Consider the following 22,944-nt stretch of genomic DNA (forward strand, 5'->3'; position numbering starts at 1 on the left):
ACAATAGTACATCTAAATCTTTTTGGGGGTGGGGGGTTAAAAGGATTACTTTATCCTATCCCAGGTATTCCTTAACCTCTACGGGATCGGTGTCACTATACTGGGACGGTTGTTGCTAACGTGCGCTAACGTTACTAGAATTACGTTGTAAGTAACAGCCAACTTTCCAGGACATAGACATGTCTTATATGGGCAGAAAGCTTAAATCCTTGTTAATCTAACTGAAGTGTCCAATTTACAATAGCTATTACAGTGAAACAATACCATGCTATTGTTTGAGGAGAGTGCACAATAACAACAAAACTTTTATCATGGCAACTGGTTTGATGCATTCACCTCTGAAGACAAATAATGTACTTACATTTAGTAATCTTGCTCTGATTTGTCATTCTGAGGGTCCCAGAGATAAAATGTAGCATAGTTTTGTTTGATAAAATCAATTTTTATATTCAAATGTAGGAACTGGGTTCTACAGTTTCAACCCCTGCTGTGTCATTTTACAGTCCCTGATGTCTCTCTGGAAGAAGATCCACACCCTGAGCTCATCTACTTTACTGTCCAGTGACTGAACATTAGCGAGTAATATACTCAGGAGCGATGGATGGTATGCACATCACCTGAGTCTGACTAGGGCAACACTTATACTTCCTCTTCTCCTGCATTGGTGTTTTGGTGCAGCCCCCGGGATGAATAGAGATACCTTGGGAAGTTCAAACAATGGATCCAGGTCAGGGAAGATGAATTTCGGCACAAATTTCTGGTGAGTATCCGCCGATCTAATGTCCAAAGGTTATTTTTGGCTGTAGGTAATGATACAAGAAACGTTCTGAGTAAATAATTAAATATATAAATCACACAAAGAAATGACTGCAAAGGTTGGCTAGGAGCTAGAAACAGGGTTACCGTGTCTGTCAGCGCCATCTTGTTCAAACATTAATATCCTGCATCCCTATTGGCCCCAGCCAGCAGCATACCACCCTGAATCCCACTGCTGTCTTTCTTTGCTGGACCACTGCTGGACCATTCCAACTGTTTGGATTACTGAAATATTGTTTCATTATCCAATCTTGGATGTCACAGTACTACAAAATCTCTCTCTGTGTGTGATTTTTAACTACAATTCCCCTTCTGCAGGAGAGAGAGGGCGCTGTAGAGCGGACTCACTGTAACCTGATCCTTCAGATCTTAACAGGAGAGAGAGGGCGCTGTACAGTGGACTCACTGTAACCTGATCCTTCAGATCTTAACAGGAGAGTCATGACAGAAAGGAGAGTGAACGTGGATGGAAATGTGCTTGCTTGAAATGAGATGGTCCTTCTCCACTCCCACGACATTAGGTTAATGATGTTTACAGGGCTGGATACCAAAACAAATTACGTTTACAGGGGTGGATGCCAAAATAGATGACGTTTACAGGGGTGGATGCCAAAATAAATTACGTTTACAGGGGTGGATGCCAAAATAAATGTGTAAATAGATTTTTTTTTAAACGAATTAAGTTAGTTAAGACATTTTATAGATATGATACTTATTGTTTTATTGTTTTTAAACGTGTGCATGTTTTGTTCCTCTGACAAAACAAAGCTGATTTAAAGGGGGGTGTAGTCACAGAAAATGTCATTGTGTTGAAGGGAGGACCAATACGCAGCGGGAATGTGGATGCTCATCTTTTAATTACTTTAGAATAAAGCATACATGGGAAAAAACAAGAAACACGACAGTACAACAGTCTTGCAGGCTATACTAAACGCAGTGCAAAAACAACTACCCACAACCCCAAAGAAAAACACACACCTGTTTATAGGACTCCCAATCAGAGGCAACTAGAACCACCTGCCTCCAATTGAGAGTCCAACAACCAATCTACACATAACACAAACCTCTCTGCCACGTCCTGACCAAAACTAATACAATTGCTCCCTCTGCTGGTCAGGACGTGACAGGTGTGGAATACTTCACACCTCTCCAGCTGTAGGGCACACAGGATGCACATATTCTCCATGAAAATCAAATCAAATCAAATGTTATTGGTCACATACACATTTTCAGCAGATGTTATTGGTCACATACACATTTTCAGCAGATGTTATTGCAGGTGTAGCAAAATGCTTGTGTTCCTAGCTCCAACAGTGCAGTAATATCTAACAATTCACAGCAATACACACAAATCTAAAGTAAAATAGTAGAATAAAAAAATATATAAATATTAGGATGAGCAATGTAGGAGTGGCATTGACTAAAATATAGTAGAATAGAAAACAGTAGATACATGTGAAATGGGTAAAGCAGAATGTAAACATTATTAAAATGACTAGTGTTCCATTATTAAAGTGTCCAGTGATCCAAGTCTATGTATATGGGGCAGCAGCCTCTAAGGTGCAGGGTTGAGTAACCAGGTGGTAGCCGGCTAGTGATGGATGTTTAACAATCTGATGGCCTTGAGATAGAAGCTTTTTTTCAGTCTCTCGGTCCCAGCTTTGATGCACCTGTACTGACCTCGCCTTCTGGATGATAGCGGGGTGAACAGGCAGTGGCTCGGGTGATTGATGTCCTTGATGATCTTTTTGGCCATCCTGTGACATCGGGTGGTGTAGGTGTCCTGGAGGGCAGGCAGTGTGGCCCTGGTGATGCGTTGGGCAGACTGCACCATCCTCTGGAGAGTCATGCGGTTGTGGGGCGGTGCAGTTGACGTACCAGGTGGTGATACAGCCCAACAGGATGCTCTCAATTGTGCATCTGTAAGACTATGTGAGGGTTTTAGGGGCCAGGCCAAATTTCCTCAGCCTCCTGGGGTTGAAGAGGCACTGTTGCGCCTTCTTCACCACACTGTTTGTGTGGGTGGACCATTTCAGATCGTCAGTGATGTGTACGCCGAGGAACTTGAAGCTTTTCACCTTCTCCACTGCGGTCCCGTCGATGTATATAGGGGGGGCTGCTCCCTCTGCTGTTTCCTGAAGTCCACGATCAGCTCCTTCGTTTTGTTGACGTTGAGTGAGAGGTTATTTTCCGGGCACCACACTCCGAGGGCCCTCACCTCCTCCCTGTAGGCTGTCTCGTTGTTGTTGGTAATCAGGCCTACAACTGTTGTGTCGTCTGCCAACTTGATGATTGAGTTGGAGGCGTGCAAGGCCACACAGTCATGGGTGAACAGGGAGTACAGGAGGGGGCTGAGAACGCACCCTTGTGGGGCCCCAGTGTTGAGGTTCAGCGGAGTGGAGATGTTGTTTCCTACCTTCACCACCTGGGGGCGGCCCGTCAGGAAGTCCAGGACCCAGTTGCACAGGGCGGGTTTCAGACCCAGGGCCCCGAGCTTAATGAAGAGCTTGGAGGGTATTATGGTGTTGTATGCTGAGCTATAGTCAATGAACAGCATTCTTACATGCTGACCAGACTTCACGCGTGCATGTTAATGTTGTCCCCTCACACCAGATGCGATGCGACGTGGCTGGTTTTCCCTTATTAATCCGTGATGGTCTGTAGACCCTGCCACATACGACTCCTGTCTGAGACGTTGAATTGCGACTCCACTTTGTCTCTGTACTGACGTTTTGCCTGTTTGAATGACTTACAGAGGGAATAACTACACTGTTTGTATTCAACAATATTCCCAGTCACCTTGCCATGGTTAAATGCGGTGGTTCGCGCTTTTAGAAAAGTGGCTATCGAGAGGGGAGGACAGTCTTCCATTTGTCTACTAACGAATTGACACACTACTCGACCACTTATCGGTTTCCGGCACAAAGGAGAGAGGATGGAGGATGGTCTTTTTCACAAACGAGAAAACCCCAATGTGGACTGTTGAGATGGAGACAGGTAATGAAATATGAAGCAACAGTACCACCTGCTGGTTCTTAGTGATGATGCAGTGCCTGCAGTTCACCAGCTCACCAGCAATGGCAGCAGAGCGACTGGTGGGAGACAAGTTCAGAACATGTTGAGGGATGTCCTGATTTTACTGCGTGTGTGTGTGTTTGTGTGTGTGTGCGTGCATGTGTGTGCTTGGCTGAAGGGCTAGAGAGCATACCCTGGTTGATTGATTAATTCCCTTCAGAAACACTGGTTGAACAGTAGTTTACACAGATCTGGATAGGTTGTAGTTAGATACTAGACACACACACACACACACACACACACACACACACTGCTGGTCAGTAAAGGTGAGTTACAGTTCACAAACGATTCGCTATTTTTGAAGAACTCTTTTTACTGACCCGAGAGTCATGATTCATTTTTCTGAGTGACACGTTCATTTTAATAGTTTGTTTGACCTGCTAGTGCTGGCCGCAATGAGTCCTACAGCAGGATTAATACACACTCCTTGGCTCAGCGGATCCAGAGATGTCCTCCGACCACCAACTCTCTGTCAGACGCACGCAGGGAAGTAGATCATGAGCATAGACAAGAAAAACACATGTTTAGAACTAATCATTGATCACGTGGTGCAAGAATGAATGCAATGAATTCATTATTGAATGTTATGATGGACACAGTTTTGTGGAACCAAGACATACACAGCCTCTGCTCAACAAACTCCAACTCCAGAACAAATTGTTTGGGGGGCTGCAGTTCGTGAATGACATTGTGGCTTATCACCCTCACGGCAGTCAAGCAATGCATTCTGTCAAGAGTCGTTCACATTCTAGTCCGGGTGCGACCACAACTAGAACTCAATTCAAATGCATCTAGAAAGAATCTCATTTGGATACCTAGCAATCAACAAATTGATCTTCCCATCACTAGTCAGTAAGTGAAGACTGATCTTCCCATCACTAGTCAGTAAGTGAAGACTGATCTTCCCATCACTAGTCAGTAAGTGAAGACTGATCTTCCCATCACTAGTCAGTAAGTGAAGACTGATCTTCCCATCACTAGTCAGTAAGTGAAGACTGATCTTCCCATCACTAGTCAGTAAGTGAAGACTGATCTTTCCATCACTAGTCAGTAAGTGAAGACTGATCTTTCCATCACTAGTCAGTAAGTGAAGACTGATCTTTCCATCACTAGTCAGTAAGTGAAGACTGATCTTTCCATCACTAGTCAGTAAGTTTGTGAAGTCAGAGAGGAAGAGGTGAAGCGAGAGGGATAACTGGGCCCAAAATCTGTCTTCTCCAGTAGGTGGTGTTTTTTTTGGCTCGACAAGCGAGGAGTTTTTGAATGGAGGAACTTGGTTAACAGAAATGTGTATGGCTTATTTGCTACGTATGGTGTATTTGATCAAATATAAGTTTCATAATGCTTAGGTTGTTTCGAGTGTATTGATACGTAGGACACATGGCATCCTGGAAAGTTTGAGAAAAAAACACTTTAGATTGGAGTTGTGCCATGCATATCTGCCCTCTCATTGGCTAGAGTGGCCCCACCTAATCTTGCTTCCTCACATTTATTTTATTTGTTAGAGTGGCTACTTGAGTATCTGGTCAATATAATGGATCTGCTGAAGTTAAGTCTACTTCCTGTTGTCAGAGTGATGAGTTGGTCATGAACAAACCAAAAGAGACAGTTCTGTTTTTTTTTAAATGGCATTCTTGTGTTGAAGGCACCCCAGACACTGTCTGTTTAGAAGAGGGAAATTACAAAATATTATTGTTATGTTTGATGTGTTATTATTGGTCTGAATAATAAGAAAAGTCAGTGCCCTGTGGAAAGTACAGAAACTGTACTAAAGTAGCAGAATGTAGAGTGATTGGAAACACCCACCAGATGAACATGATAATTTATGACATCATTCAGCTTGACTCATAGCTGGGATCGTCAAACCTCTGGCCAGACACCAACCAGCAAACACACCCCAACCAGCACGGACGGAAACAGGCGGCCATTTTGGATTTTAAAAAAAAGTTACATTTTCACCAGTGGAACCAAAGATTTTTATAAATAACCCAAGATAGACCACAGCCTGTTGTTTCCAACGGCAGCAAATGAATCATAGTGGGCAGGACAAGCACGAGCTAGCGAGAGCCTATTGGCGCGTTCTACCATGTATTTGCATATTTCCGTTAGGGAACGCCTACTCCATGAAGCGTTGGTGTCCAATAATTCAATTCGCCCTTGCACTCCTTCTAAACAACGCAATGTTTAAGAAACTTTGGCAAAGAATAAAGTCTAGAAAACTTTGTCCACAACATATTTTAGTTTTAGAAACAGAAAAGGCGATTAAAATGAGCAGAATATCGGCCAAAAACCATCTCGCCCCATTTTCTCCAACTGCCGCGCACTAGGCTTCCATTGGGCTTCCTCTCACCACCATATTTGGTAGAGGGGAAACACCAACCGGATGCTTCACATTTATACATCCGGGTAAATATCTGTTTCGTTGTTCTATCTGTAGTGGAACGGAGAGTCCGAGCCTGGGATTGTTCCGGAATGGTCATGCAGAAAAACATTTGCCCTTTCTACAAGTCAACCTAAATTACGCCTTTTTTACTCCTTGACAATCTGACCAATCGGGTTCAGCTGTATATTTGAAAAGCAGTGATTTGAGCAAATCACCGAGCGAGATTTTGACAGAAGGGGCGGGAAACAGGCGTCGTTAGGGTGTCGCGGTGGTGCCTGCATTTGAAGGCGACGTCACGGCTGTCGTTTGTTTCGGGGTCTAATCATCGACAAAACAAATAATTGTAACAAGATCGTTAATTGACACACTTTTAACCTACGAAAATTTATAATTCTTCTCGATCGCAAGTCCTGAGGCGGTTGTAATGACGGGGAATTCCAATAATTTTAATGAGCTCGCTGGTAGTTTGAAGAAAGAGTAAGTCGGGGAGGGGAGCCATTTTGTCCCGACAGTGCGAGAGAAAGAAAGAGTGGAAAAGGGGAATCACACGGGATACACATTTTTTGGGTGGTTGTTAATTCAAATGCTGTAAGAGAACCCGTTTTGTTACTCTTCGGTTACTGTTGCGACACACTACCCCTGGTGGTATATAGCTAACTAGCCAACTAGATATCAACATAACTCAAATATTACACACCGTTCCTCTGCTTGTAACTCAGGCTGGCTCTAGACCTGCGGTAGATAGTTTCTGCTCTGTCCTGCGAACATAACTTGTCTATCGATGGCGAAGAAGACCTACGACCTGCTCTTCAAGCTCCTGCTGATCGGGGACTCGGGCGTGGGGAAGACCTGCGTGCTGTTCCGATTCTCAGACGATGCCTTCAACACCACCTTCATCTCCACCATAGGTGAGTGGCCAACTGCAGGGATCTGGTCTGGGTCTCTGGGGCGGGGGTGTCAACACTACTGGGGCACAGCTGTGTGGATTCTGCGGTGTCAAATTCTCGCTAACAAATCACCACCATTAGCTAGCTAACGTAGCTATTTAAACTGTCATGATAACTGACGTTCGCTGAATAGCTAGTTTGTTAGCTAGCAGCTAACAAAAAGGCCCACTCCGCAAGTTTGCTGAACTCTCCAAACTAGCTAGTTAGTGTACTAAATGGTTCGTTTAACCTTTTAAAATGACATGTCAGTCACAGACTAACCAGTTTGTTCTGGTACATTATGCCGGTCGTATTTCTAAAGTTTCACTTATTTGTTAGCTAACATTAACTAGCTAACTAGCTGGTTGGGTAACATACATATACAATGTGTAGACTTAACTAACGTTAACGTTACCTAGCTATCTGGTGGCCCTCAAGTGCCAACTAACTAGTCTAGCTTCAGAGAAACCACGTAGTATAACCGGTTATGTATTTCGAAATGCTGGCTTGCCAGGCCAACAGACTGTGCTAGCTAACACGTAGAATGGGCCGTTAGCTGGCTAATGATATCAATTCGTACACTATATACACATGTTTAGTCATAGTTGTCCGGCAAGGGGCTTTGTTAGCTAGCTTTCACTGATCTCTGTATGTGTTGGTCTGCGAGGAAGATTATAAAAACATCTGCTAAGTTACTCTAATGAAATCATAAACAATTCATGATGATGGCGTCACTCTGTATTTTGCTGCCCGTTCAAACAACTGGGAACTCGGGGGGGAAACGAGCTCCGACTGGGAAAAATAGTTTTCAAAGGTCAACCAACTCGAAATCTCAAATCGAAGTCAGGCCTCTTGCTAGAGCTCTGACCTGAAGATCACTGATATCATGATTTGACCTAATATTTTTCAGAGTTTCCAGTTGTCTTCAAAGCACCATAAAACTCATGGTAGATGACCCTTTGCGTGGCCGTATCTGTGTGATGCTGGATTCAGTGCTCTCATCTGCATTAAAACCAAATATCGATTTAGTTTGGATGTGATGGCAGCGATGAGAGCACTGAATACAGCTTCACACACACACATGAGCTGGCAAATGGTTTCATGGTGCTTTCAAGACAACTGGTAACCTGTCAGTGATCTTCAGGTCGGAAGATGATGGCAAAGTTCCCAACTTCAAATTCCGAGTTGGATGACCATTCAAAACCATTTTTCCCTGTCGGAGCTCGTTTTTTCTTGAGTTCCTAGTTGGAGGCTGGGTCTATATGGCTGTGTCTGCACTTGAAACTTACATGCGACTTTTGCTATCAGAATATGATGAGCGCGTTGAAAAGACCGGTCTAGCTGCACTGACCACTTCAGGAGGTGGTCGGGGCGTATTGTGAGGATTCCTCCTCAGCCTGGAGGCACAGGCTACTGAAAGCACATTACAGGGGGCGACATCATCACTCTCCAGGAAACATGTGTTTTGGGAGCAAGGAACTTTTTTTTTCTTTTAACATTGGCGGAAATGTATTCCTAGCGTGGTGAGGAATGTGTTTGCTGGCCTCATAAATGCTAGCTTATTTACACTGTACAAAAATATAAATGCAACCATTTCAAAGATTTTACTACAAACTACAGTCACCACCAGACTATACCAGACCCAAGACAGGCTACAGTCACCACCAGACTGTACCAGACCCAAGACAGACTACAGTCACCACCAGACTATACCAGACCCAAGACAGACTACAGTCACCACCAGACTGTACCAGACCCAAGACAGACTACAGTCACCATCGGACTGTACCAGACCCAAGACAGGCTACAGTCACCACCAGACTATACCAGACCCAAGACAGACTACAGTCACCACCAGACTATACCAGACCCAAGACAGGCTACAGTCACCACCAGACTGTACCAGACCCAAGACAGACTGCAGCTGGTTAGAAGTCAGTGTGACTGTCACTGTCTGTCTGTGTGACTGTCACTGTCTGTCTGTGTGACTGTCACTGTCTGTCTGTGTGACTGTCACTGTCTGTCTGTGTGTGTGTCACTGTATGTGTCACACATGCAGACCCATCCGTAACTATAGTGTAGAGGCCTGTCCTCCGTCCCGTAATAGAGGGAGACCCATCCATAACTATAGTGTAGAGGCCTGTCCTCCGTCCCGTAATAGAGGGAGACCCATCCATAACTATAGTGTAGAGGCCTGTCCTCTGTCCCGTAATAGATGGAGACCCATCCATAACTATAGTGTAGAGGCCTGTCCTCTGTCCCGTAATAGATGGAGACCCATCCATAACTATAGTGTAGAGGCCTGTCCTCCGTCCCGTAATCGATGGAGACCCATCCATAACTATAGTGTAGAGGCCTGTCCTCTGTCCCGTAATAGATGGAGACCCATCCATAACTATAGTGTAGAGGCCTGTTCTCCGTCCAGTAATGGATGGAGACCCATCTGTACAAAAGCCCACCATTCCATCCCATGGAATCTGTTTTTCATCAATATAGCCACGCAACACACAACATCCCATATGCCATTTCATGCTCTGGAGTCATGAGAAAGAACAATATGTCCTCATGAACAGCATTCCCCAACATGTATATCCAACAGAAGTCAATGCATCGGCATCTCGGTCCTCACAGCTAACGTCCATTTGGTGAGCATCATCTGGGGAGTTGAGTCATTCATCAGAGTATAAATTCTTAGTTTAACGGTGTTATCTGACAGGCATTGATGTGAGTTTCTGTGCCTCTGTCTCCCCACACATTGTTTTCACCATATTAATTGCGGCCGGTAATATTAAAGTCTCTGCAATAGTGCGTAGTTTCATAGTGTAGCTAGTCATTCACCATGGGAATGATTCAATAGTGTAGCTAGTCATTCACCATGGGAATGATTCAATAGTGTAGTTTCATAGTGTAGCTAGTCATTCACCATGGGAATGATTCAATAGTGTAGCTAGTCATTCACCATGGGAATGATTCAATAGTGTGGTTTCATAGTGTAGCTAGTTATTCACCATGGGAATGATTCAATAGTGTAGCTAGTCATTCACCATGGGAATTATTCAATAGTGTAGTTTCATAGTGTAGCTAGTCATTGACCATGGGAATGATTCAATAGTGTGGTTTCATAGTGTAGCTAGTCATTCACCATGGGAATGATACAATAGTGTGTAGTTTCATAGTGTAGCTAGTCATTCACCATGGGAATGATTCAATAGTGTAGTTTCATAGTGTAGCTAGTCATTCACCATGGGAATGATTCAAGTACAACGTTCAAGTTCTGCCTTTTCCCATGATCCCATTAGGGGGCTCTCTCGTTGACTTGTATCTCTTAGATTGGAATGATTCATTTAGATTAATGTTAACCACATTACAATGATTAATTTAGATTAATGTTAACCGCATTACATTGATTTTGACATACAAAGATGATATTAGAATATATATATATATATATATTATAATTTTTTCTTCAGGATTTTGGAAATTCTCCCGTGACCCTATTTTCATATCAGGCGATCCCTAGTTTGGAAACCCCTGCTATTTGTTACTATTCAAATGGTAAACCAAACTACAACAATTCACCAAAAATGTATTTTGTTTAGAAGTAATAAGTAGTGATTCCAGGCTATTGTGACATGGTAGAACCAACTCTATGTAGCCTGCTCGTCTCCATTACCAAAACATGATCTATTTTTAGCTGATATTGGAGTGAATACACACTATATTAAACAGGGATAATGTTGTAGGTTACACCAGCAAGTAGAACAATGGGGCATATGTTTTTATTATACATCTGATTATTTCACATGAAGATGAGGTAAGCTAAAACAGCTAGCTTGCTATGTTTTTAGCCACGCTAAAGCCAGCTAGCCAGGCTGCCAGCTAGCTACTACTAGCAAGGGAAGGTGTCTCTTCCTTCCTTTAATAAAATTAAATGACATAAGAAAGAACGTTGCTATCAGCCCGTTGTTTATGGTAGTGGGACTAGTGAGGATATCATGGCTCCAAATCCCCGTCCACCCACACAGAGCAACAGAGTGGAGCTTGCAGTAACCTTTACTGGCCACAGAGTTGGGCAGTGTGTACGTCAGTATAGCCCAATAGGTGTGTGCAGTGTAATAGGAGTGTTCCCCCCTCTCTGACGCAGCAGTCATACCTTCAGAGTCATGCAGCTACTTCTCAAAATACACCACCACCGGAAACCCCCTATCCTCTCTCTCGCGCCCTCTTTTTTTTCTACTCATCCTCCTGTCTTTCTTCTGGCTCCCAAGTGGTTCAGCGGTCTAAGGTACTGCATCTCAGTGCTAGAGGCGTCACTACAGACCATGGTTCGATTCCAGACTGTATCACATCCGGCCGTAATTGGGAGTCCCATATGGCGGCCCACAATTGGCCAGGCGTCGTTAGGGTTTGGCCGGTGTAGGCCGTCATTGTAAATGAAAATGTGTTCTTAACCGCCTTGCCTAGTTAAATAAAAATGAACACACCTTTCCTCTGCCTTCTCAGTTTGAACCTGACCATTTCTCTCTCTCCTCTCCTTAACCAGAAGCAGTTTGAACCTGACCATTTCTCTCTCTCCTCTCCTTTACCAGAAGCAGTTTGAACCTAGAATCTGTTTTCAGTCAGTAACTCTCCTGTGTCATAGTACTTATCTAGCAGTCAGTTTTTCATCAGAACTATTGGATTGATAGTGAAAATTAGGGAGTATCTCTCTCTCTCTCTCTCTGTGTGTGTGTGTGTGTGTGTGTGTGTGTGTGTGTGTGTGTGTGTGTGTGTGTGTGTGTGTGTGTGTGTCAGGGCATCCGTTAGCCGGTAATAGCTGGCTTTTGGCTGGAAGAAAATTATTGAAAAGCCGATTAATAAAATTGCCACTGGCTAATTGTCTGGGAGAAGGAAAAAAATCCCATTGCAAAATAATGCTTTTTAGCCTATTCATTGATGGAAACACCAGTTGGTGAAATATTTATGTCTATAGGTTAATTTGCATAAATTAGTGAAATTAAATTTAGATAGCCCGGTTAGCCAATATGCGGGACAATCTGCATTGTGTCCCGCCACCCCAACCCCTCTTCTATGCTACTGCTACTCTCTGCTCATCATATATGCATAGTCACTTTAACCATATGTACATGTACATACTACCTCAATCAGCCTGACTAACCGGTGCCTGTATATAGCCTCGCTACTTTTATAGCCTGTCTTTTTACTGTTTTTTTTCTTAACTACCTATTGTTCACCTAATACCTTTTTTGCACTATTGGTTAGAGCCTGTAAGTAAGCATTTCACTGTAAGGTCTACACCTGTTGTATTCAGCATTTCACTGTGAGGTCTACTACACCTGTTGTATTCAGCATTTCACTGTAAGGTCTACTACACCTGTTGTATTCGGCATTTCACTGTAAGGTCTACTACACCTGTTGTATTCGGCATTTCACTGTGAGGTCTACTACACCTGTTGTATTCGGCATTTCACTGTGAGGTCTACTACACCTGTTGTATTCGGCATTTCACTGTGAGGTCTACTACACCTGTTGTATTCGGCATTTCACTGTGAGGTCTACTACACCTGTTGTATTCGGCATTTCACTGTGAGGCCTACTACACCTGTTGTATTCGGCATTTCACTGTGAGGCCTACTACACCTGTTGTATTCGGCATTTCACTGTGAGGCCTACTACACCTGTTGTATTCGGCATTTCACTGTGAGGCCTACTACACCTGTTGTATTCGGCATTTCACTGTGAGGCCTACTACACCTGTTGTATTCGGCATTTCACTGTGAGGCCTACTACACCTGTTGTATTCGGCATTTCACTGTGAGGCCTACTACACCTGTTGTATTCGGCATTTCACTGTGAGGCCTACTACACCTGTTGTATTCGGCATTTCACTGTGAGGCCTACTACACCTGTTGTATTCGGCATTTCACTGTGAGGCCTACTACACCTGTTGTATTCGGCATTTCACTGTGAGGCCTACTACACCTGTTGTATTCGGCATTTCACTGTGAGGCCTACTACACCTGTTGTATTCGGCATTTCACTGTGAGGCCTACTACACCTGTTGTATTCGGCATTTCACTGTGAGGCCTACTACACCTGTTGTATTCGGCATTTCACTGTGAGGCCTACTACACCTGTTGTATTCGGCATTTCACTGTGAGGCCTACTACACCTGTTGTATTCGGCATTTCACTGTGAGGCCTACTACACCTGTTGTATTCGGCATTTCACTGTGAGGCCTACTACACCTGTTGTATTCGGCATTTCACTGTGAGGCCTACTACACCTGTTGTATTCGGCATTTCACTGTGAGGCCTACTACACCTGTTGTATTCGGCATTTCACTGTGAGGCCTACTACACCTGTTGTCACGTGCGCCGAATACAAACTTTGATTTGATTAGTCATTATGTAGCCTATATCACACAGTATACAGATAGACTGTCTCTGCTGCTGCACCTCCTCACACATCCCCTGTGGCTGCTGCACCTCCTCACACAGCCCCTGCGGCTGCTGCACCTCCTCACACAGGAGTGAAACATGCTTTTAGAACCCCAATCATTGCACAACATTTCTATATGCAGTCATGTGTTAAAAACAGTCTTCATGGCCACGATTAAAAAGAGCTCGTATTTTTGTACTTTTCAGCTGGTAATTGAAGTGTGTTTCACATTCACCATTCATGTGCATATAGGCAACAGTAGGCAGGCTTTAACATGTCACACAACTTTGCAATGAGCTGGAGGCAGTATGCATTTTGAAAACATACTTCATTGTTTGAAACCTGAAAGTTTTACTTCATATTATGAGACATGTCTTAAATTGCTTCAAAGTATCAAATCTTTTATGTTAGGCTAAAGGCTTCAATTGAAACCAGTATGGTTTCGCTCATGTTTCATTGGTTTTCAAATCAACTTTCTCTCATTGTCCAGTAACCGAACTTTAAACTTAGTCATATTAGCATTAGCAAGCCATGTTAGTTGATGATAATCCTAGTCATATTAGCATCCCATTCTAGTTGATGATAATCCTAGTCATATTAAAAGATTTAGATGCACTATTGTAAAGTGGTTGTTCCACTGGATATCATAAGGTGAATGCACCAATTTGTAAGTCGCTCTGGATAAGAGCGTCTGCTAAATGACTTAAATGTAAATGTAAATGTAATATTAGCATTAGCAAGCCATGCTAGTTGTTGCATCTTTAGATCTCCCCTATTTCTACATTTCTAGTAGTACAGGGCTAGACATTAACGCTTGTCCTCTTGTCCACTATGGGGGTAGTACAGGGCTAGACATTAACGCTTGTCCTCTTGTCCACTATGGGGGTAGTACAGGGCTAGACATTAACGCTTGTCCTCTTGTCCACTATGGGGGGTAGTACAGGGCTAGACATTAACGCTTGTCCTCTTGTCTACTATGGGGGGTAGTACAGGGCTAGACATTAACGCTTGTCATCTAATCCTGGACAAGTAAAAAAAAAAAATAATAATCTGACAAGGTTGTTTTAAGTTGTCCACGACCCCTCTGACCCCATACTGACCACGACCCCTCTGACCACGACCCCTCTGACCCCATACTGACCACGACCCCTCTGACCCCATACTGACCACGACCCCTCTGACCCCATACTGACCACGACCCCTCTGACCCCATACTGACCACAACCCCTCTGACCCCATACTGACCACGACCCCTCTGACCACGACCCCTCTGACCACATACTGACCACGACCCCTCTGACCCCATACTGACCATGACCCCTCTGACCACATACTGACCACGACCCCTCTGACCACGACCCCTCTGACCCCATACTGACCACGACCCCATACTGACCACGACCCCTCTGACCCCATACTGACCACGACCCCATACTGACCACGACCCCATACTGACCACGACCCCTCTGACCCCGACCCCATGCTGACCACGACCCCTCTGACCCCGACCCCATGCTGACCACGACCCCTCTGACCACATTCTGACCACGACCCCTCTGACCACGACCCCTCTGACCCCATGCTGACCACGACCCCATGCTGACCACGACCCCATGCTGACCCCATGCTGACCCCGACCCCATGCTGACCCCGACCCCATGCTGACCACGACCCCATGCTGACCACATACTGACCACAACCCCTCTCTATAGATGTCCCGGTGTCTGTGTATTTACTGTTGAGACTGTTTTGCTCAGACTGGAATATGTTCTGGGATTCTTCCGATGGCATTGAGAAGTACACCCCATCAGTCACTGGCTTCATCAGTAAGTGCATCGATGACGTCGTCCCCACAGTGACTGTACGTACATAGCAGAAGTCATGGAATACAGGCAACATAAGAAATCCTGCTATGCCCTCAGACGAACCATCAAACAGGCAAAGCATCAATACAGGACTAAGATTGAATCGTACTACACCGGCTCCGATGCTCGTCAGATGTGGCAGGGCTTGCAAACCATTAGACTACAAAGGGAAGCACAGCCAAGAGCTGCCGACCAGATGAGCTAAACTACTAATTTGCTCGCTTCGAGGCAAATAACACTGAAACATGCATGAGAGCACCAGCTGATCCGGACGACTGTGTGATCACGCTCTCCGCAGCCGATGTAAGCCCTTTAAACAGGTCAACATTCCCAAGGCCACAGGGCCAGATGGATTACCAGGACGTGTACTGTGAGCATGTGCTGACCAACTGGCAAGTGTCTTGACTGACATTTTGAACCTCTCCCTCTCCGAGTCTGTAATACCAACATGTTTTAAGCAGACCACCATAGCCTACAGCTCAGCATTCAACACCATAGTGCCCTCAAAGCTCATAAATAAGCTAAGGACACTCGGACTAAACACCTCCCTCTGCAACTGAATCCTGGACTTCCTTACTGGCTGCCCCCAGGTTGTAAGGGTAGGTAACAACACATCCGCCACGCTGATCCTCAACACGGGGGCCCCTCGGGTGCATGCTCAGTCCCCTCCTGTACTCCCTGTTCACCCATGACTGCACGGCCAGGCACGACTCCAACACCATTTTTATTTTTTTATTTAACTAGGCAAGTCAGTTAAGAACAAATTCTTATTTACAATGAAGGCATAGGAGCAGTGGGTTAACTGCCTTGTTCAGGGGCAGAACAACAGATTAAGTTTGCTGATTACACAACAGTGGTAGGCCTGATCAATGACGAGACAGCCTATAGGGAGGTGGTCAGAGACCTGGCCATGTGGTGCCAGGACAACAACCTCTCCCTCAACGTGATCAAGACAAAGGAAATGATTGTGGACTACAGGAAAAGGAGGACTGTGCACGCCCCCATTCTCATCGACGAGGCTGCAGTGAAGCAGGTTGAGATCTTCAAGTTCCTTGGTGTCCACGTCACCAAGAAACTAACATGGTCCAAGCACACCAAGACAGTCGTGAAGAGGGCACAACAAAACCTATTCCCCCTCAGTAGACTGAAAAGATTTGGCATGGGTCCTCAGATCCTCAAAAGGTTCTACAGCTGCACCATCGAGAGCATCCAGACTGGTTGCATCCCTGCCTGGAATGGCAACTGCTTGGCCTCTGACCGCAAGGCACTACAGAGGGTAGTGTGTTCGGCCCAGTACATCACTGGGGCCAGGCTATACCAGGCGGTGTCAGAGGAAGGCCTTAAAATTGTCAGACTCCAGTCACCCTAGTCATAGACTGTTCTCTCTGCTACCGCACAGCAAGTCTAGGTCCAAGAGGCTTCTAAACAGTTTCTACCCCCAAGCCATAAGACCCCTGAACATCTAATCAAATGGCTACCCAGACTATTTGCTTTGCCCCCCCCCCCCCCTTACGCCGCTGCTACTCTGCTTCTCTAAGCGTGGTCACTTTAACTCTACCTGCATGTACATATTACCTAGACTAGCCGGTGCCCCCGCACATTGACTCTGTACCCACATTGACTCTGTACCGGCAAGTAGAGATACTGGGGTGCAACAGAGCAAGAGAGTAAGTAATAATATGGGGATGAGGTAGTTGGGTGGGCTATTTACAGATTGGCTGTGTACAGATACAGTGATCGGTAAGCTGCTCTGACAGCTGATGCTTAAAGTTAGAGAGGGAGATATAAGACTCCAGCTTCAGATTTTTGCAATTTGTTCCAGTCATTGGCAGCAGAGAACTGGGAGGAAAGGCGGCCAAAGGAAGTGTTGGCTTTGGGGATGATCAGTGCAATGTACCTGCTGGAATGCGTGCTACGGGTGGGTGTTGCTGTGGTGACCAGTGAGCTGAGATAAGGCGGGGCTTTATGTAGCAAAGACTTATTGATGCACATGTGAAACTGTTGAGCTTGAAAAATTCTTAACACAAACTGGTGCGCCTGGCTAGGGCTGTTACAGGGACCGTGTTACCGACACACCGGCGGTCACGAGTCATAACCACAGTCAAATTTCACGTGACTGTTTCGTCAGGGTAACTAGGCTTCTCCAAGCTCTATTGTTGATGGTCTTTAGTTGCCTACCAAGCTTGTTACCTGTCCCTCTAATCACTCTGACGTCAATGCAAATGTAATCGAAATTCTGATAAACACTTCATGATTGCTCATGTTGCGCAACATTTCAATAGGCTGTGAGAGAATATGAGAAAATCGTATTGATGGCCTCTATTAAAAAGAGGATCCCATGAGATTTATTTCTCAACTTTCCTAATATTAAGCACATTGCTTATCTTTACAACAGGAGTATAGCCTACCTGGCTGGCAGGAAAATGAACCATGGGAAATGCGTCCTCCATTTTCTATTTAAATGCATAGATTACATATATTTTTTTCCTAAGAGACCGGTGCATGATAATGGTCCATTCTAAATCAAAACCAATTTTGCACACATTATTTAGTCTGTAAAGACAATATTAAGTTAAAAATGATGGGTGAGAATATCAGCCTATGACTGAATGAATGATGCCCGTGCGCCTTTTTTTAGCAACTTTTTCAAATCATAGTCACACCTCATGTAGCCTAGCCCATAGTCCTATATGTTTTAATAAGGTCTGTATCACACCTCATGTAGCCTAGCCCATAGGCCTATATGTTTAATAAGGTTAGTAGCCCATAGTCCTATATGTTTTAATAAGGTTAGTAGTCCATAGTCCTATATGTTTAATAAGGTTAGTAGCCCATAGTCCTATATGTTTTAATAAGGTTTGTATCACAACTAAAGTGGCCAAATAACTTCTTAAAATTAAGCACTTTAATTCGTTTTACAACCGGTGTAGAGCCTAACGGTCTCAGTATGTTTGGAATATTTATTTATTGCATAGAATAGGTCAACTTTTGTAGTATGGGGGATAGTAGATTGACATAGGCTAGTGCTTTTGCTGTTGGTTTGGTCTACTCATCTTGTTGGCTGACAAAGTAGGCTTAATGTGGACAGTTCTTCTAGCATCTTCAGTGTGCCCGTCGGAATTGGCTAAGAGGGATGTGTGCTGTTGCCTCCCCGACGTCACTTGTAGCTTATTTCTGGGCGGCAGGAAGCCTGGCAGGTAGGAGTGTTGGGCCAGTAACCGAAAGGTTGCTGGATTGAATCCCAGAGCTGACAAGGCAAAATATGTTGTTCTGGCCCTGAGAAATGCAGTTAACCCACTGTTCCCCGGGCGTGGATGTCGCTTAAGGCAGCCCTCCGCACCTCTCTGATTAAATGCGGAAGACACATTTCAGTGGAATGCATTGTTGTACATCTGACTAGGTATCCCCCTTTCCCTTCGGAGCTGAGATACCTGTGAGAATAACCCGATCATGTGACGGGCATCGGCTAATAAGAATTGCGATACATGAGAGCCATGTGAGTGAGAGGTGCTTCGGACCACGGCATCCGGGAGAAGGGAATTATAATTATTATATTAAGCCCAATGGCACAAAGGCACCTTTGGCTGCAAAAGGCATGGCTTTTTTTTTAGGTGGCATTATGGCCGCATAAGGGGGATGCCGCTGAGAAATTCAAGGCCTGGTGAGAATGTTATCAAGTGCTTGTCAAATTTGTGAATGAGCGGCTGATGAAGTGTGTGCAGCTTGCACAAGAGAAGAGTTCATGCAACTTCTTTAAATCATCATTAGTTGTATCATGCAGCCTTAAAATGTATTAAAAATCTGAACATATGTTTTGTATCACGACTATACAGTTGCATAAATAACTTGTAATTGAAGTGTATAGGAGGACCTGTTTCTTTGTTAATCGCTCAACACAGAATAGCCACGTGCGCACGTCATCAAATCGTTTGGAGAAAATATATTTTCAATTTGTTCAGTTGTATTCATACTATAAATAATGCCTTGGAATTCTGAGCAAATCTTACCTGCTAAACGAACTAGTGTAGCTCACAGCCATTTGGCACGGCCAGATCAGGACCCTAACATCAGGACAACTCAGAGTATGCTAGACTACATTTTCTTTAGACCGGTCTAAAATTAATGTATTGTGAAGGTGTAGACTATATTACATGGATTTATTATTAAAATGTAGATGTTCCAAAGGTCAGCATCAGTGGCTTGTAGGAATCCAGGAAATGCTAAACGTGTTTGTTAATTAACGGACAATTACCGTGAGACCGGCAGTTATTTGCTTGACAATCACCTGCTGACAAAATTTCATGACCGCCACAGCCCGACGCCTTGCCAATACTGACATACCCTGTTCAAAGGCACTTCAATCTTTTGTCTTGCCCATTCACCCTCTGAATGGCACACATACACAATCCATGTCTGTTGTCTCAATGTTCTTTAACCTGTCTCCTCCCCTTCACCTTCACTGATTTATAAGTGGATTTAACAAGCGACATCAATAAGGGATCATAGTTTTCACCTGGTCAGTCTGTCATGGAAAGAGCAGGTGTCCTTAACTTCTATGGGCTACGTGGGACACTAGCGTCCCACCTGCGGGACACAGCCAGTGAAATATCAGGGCGGCAAATTCAACAAAAAAAAACAACAAAATGTGATAATTCAAATTTCTCAAACACACAACTATTTTACACCATTTTAAAGATGCACCTCTCCTTAACCTGTCTGGGCTAGGGGGCAGTATTGAGAATTTTGGAAAAAATATGTTCCCATTTTTAACTGCCTCCTACACCAACTCAGAAGCTAGAATATGCATATTATTGTTCAGGTTTGGATAGAAAACACTCTGAATTTTCTAAAACTGTTTGAATGGTGTCTGTGAGTATAACAGAACTCCTATGGCAGGCAAAAACCTGACAAGGTTTCAAGCAGGAAGTACCCTGTCTGACAAGGAGTCGTGCGTCTTGCATCTTTTTATTGAAAAGTAAGGATCTTAGCTGTAACGTGACAATTCCCAGGGCTCCGATAGGCTCTCAGAGCCCGGGAAATAACTGAAGGTTTACGAGGGAGCCTCAGGCTGAAACACATTATCACCTTTTGTAAGTGGCTGCTCCGAGGACCTTTGAATGAGGCGCGTGCATGAGTCGCTTCTGAGGAGAAATTTTATTCGGCTGTTTAGGCTCAATGCATACTCCCGGTCGGAATATTATCACTTATCTACGAGTTGAATGGCATAAAAATTGGTTTTAAACAGCGGTTGACATGCTTCGAAGTACGGTAATGGAATATTTAGACATTTTTGACACGCCAATGCGCCATGCGCGGGACCGTGAAGAAGCATTCTGATAGTGTCTAGAACTCACGAACAAAACGTCGCTGTTTGGATATAACGATGGATTATTTGGGACCAAACCAACATTTGTTATTGAAGTAGAAGTCCTGGCAGTGTATTCTGATGAAGAACAAGCAAGGTAAGAACATTTTTCTTATAGGAAATGTGATTTTGGTGGAGGCTGACCTGGGTGGGTATCTAAATAGCTAGCCCTGTAATGCCGGGCTATGTACTTAGATTATTGCAAAATGTGCTTCATCCGAAAAGCTATTTTAAAATCAGACATATCGAGTGCATAGAGGAGTAATGTATCTATAATTCTTAAAATAATTGTTATGCTTTTTGTGAACGTTTATCGTGAGTAATTTAGCAAACTGTTAGTAAATTCCCCGGAAGTTTGCGGGGGTTATGCTTTTTCTGAACGTCACATGCTAATGCAAAAAGCTGTTTTTTGATATAAATATGAACTTGATTGAACAGACATGCATGTATTGTATAACACAATGTCCTAGGTGTGTCATCTGATGAAGATCATCAAAGGTTAGTGCTGCATTTAGCTGTGGTTTGGGTTTATGTGACATGATATGCTAGCTTGAAAAATGGCTGTCTGATTTTTTCTGGCTGGGCACTCTGCTGACATAATCTAATGTTTTGCTTTCGTTGTAAAGCCTTTTTGAAATCGGACAGTGGGGTTAGATTAACGAGATTCTTGTCTTTAAATAGCTGTAAAATAGTCATATGTTTGAGAAATTGAAGTAATAGTATTTCTAACGATTCAAAAATCGCGCCACTGGAATTTCAGTAGCTGTTACGTAGGTGGGACGAAATCGTCCCACATACCCGAGAGAGGTTAATCCAACCACATTGTCCGATTTCAAAAAGGCTTTACGGCGAAAGCATATAGTTAGATTATGTTAGGACAGTGCCAACACAAGAAAAACCACAGCCATTTTCCAAGCAGGAGAGGGGTCACAAAAACCAGAAATACAGCTAAAATTAAGCACTAACCTTTGACGATCTTCATCAGATGACACTCCTAGGACTCAATGTTACACAATACATGTATGTTTTGTTCGATAAAGTTCATATTTATATCCAAAAACCCCATTTTTACATTGGCGAGTGATGTTCAGAAAATCTTTTGCCTCAAACTGCCGTTGAATCAGCACAACAATTTACAAAAATACTCATCATAAACGTTGATAAAAATATTAAACTGTTATTCAAAGAATTATAGCTAAACATCTCCTTAATGCAACCGCTGTGAAGCTTTTTTGAAATCTGTCACGGGGAAAGCACACTTTGCAATAATCTGAGTACGGCGCTCAGAAAAATACATGCCGAAACTTTCACGCCGAAAAGTCAAAAGTTGTACTTACGTTCACAGAAAAATGTCAAACGTTGTATAGCATCAATCTTTAGGGCCTTTTTAACATAACTTCAATAATATTCCAACCGGACGATTCCAATGTCTTGAAAAACGTTTAGGGAACACAGCTACCTCATCACGTGAGCACGCGCCAATGAACTCATGTCATTTTCTGAGTCACCAACTTCCCGGCCTTCTTGTTCGCTCTCTGTTCACTGCAAAAGCCTGAAACAAGGTTCTAAAGACTGTTGACATCTAGTGGAAGCCTCAGGAAGTGCAAAATGAACCCTAAGTCACTGTGTTACATAGGCAATGACTTAGTCTACAAGCATCAGATTTCCCACTTCCTGGTGGGATTTTTCTCAGGTTTTTGCCTACCATATGAGTTCTGTTATACTCACAGACATCATTCAAACAATTTTAGAAACTTCAGTGTTTTCTATCCAAATCTACTAATAATATGCAAATATTTGACTCTGGGCCCGAGTATTAGGCAGTTTACTCTAGGCATGCTTTTCATCCGAAATCAAAAATACTGCCCCCTATACCTTAAGTTAATGTTTTATATACTCGGTGTACAGTATAATTCACATTTCTGTGTTGCTCTGTAGAGGTCACTACAATAAAGGAGGTCTGTATTAATGTGTTTCTGTGTGTTTTCCAGGAATAGACTTCAAGATCAAAACTGTTGAACTCCAGGGAAAGAAGATCAAACTACAGATATGGTGAGTGGAGGAGGTGTGTGT

The 22,944-nt window shown here is 43.8% G+C and overlaps 1 protein-coding gene across 1 annotated transcript in view; it reads left to right on the top strand.

Moving 5' to 3' along the window:
- Positions 1–6,506: 6,506 nt before the first annotated feature.
- The window catches only part of LOC115180833 (ras-related protein Rab-10), a 40,860-nt gene continuing 24,422 nt past the window's right edge, over positions 6,507–22,944 (top strand). The window contains exons 1-2 of the mRNA XM_029742991.1: positions 6,507–7,182; positions 22,863–22,923. Coding sequence (XP_029598851.1) covers positions 7,056–7,182; positions 22,863–22,923 — 188 coding nt within the window. The 5' untranslated portion in view covers positions 6,507–7,055. The remainder of the gene's footprint in view (positions 7,183–22,862; positions 22,924–22,944) is intronic.

Source organism: Salmo trutta, unplaced genomic scaffold, assembly GCF_901001165.1.
Source record: "Salmo trutta unplaced genomic scaffold, fSalTru1.1, whole genome shotgun sequence".
Lineage (NCBI taxonomy): Eukaryota > Metazoa > Chordata > Actinopteri > Salmoniformes > Salmonidae > Salmo > Salmo trutta.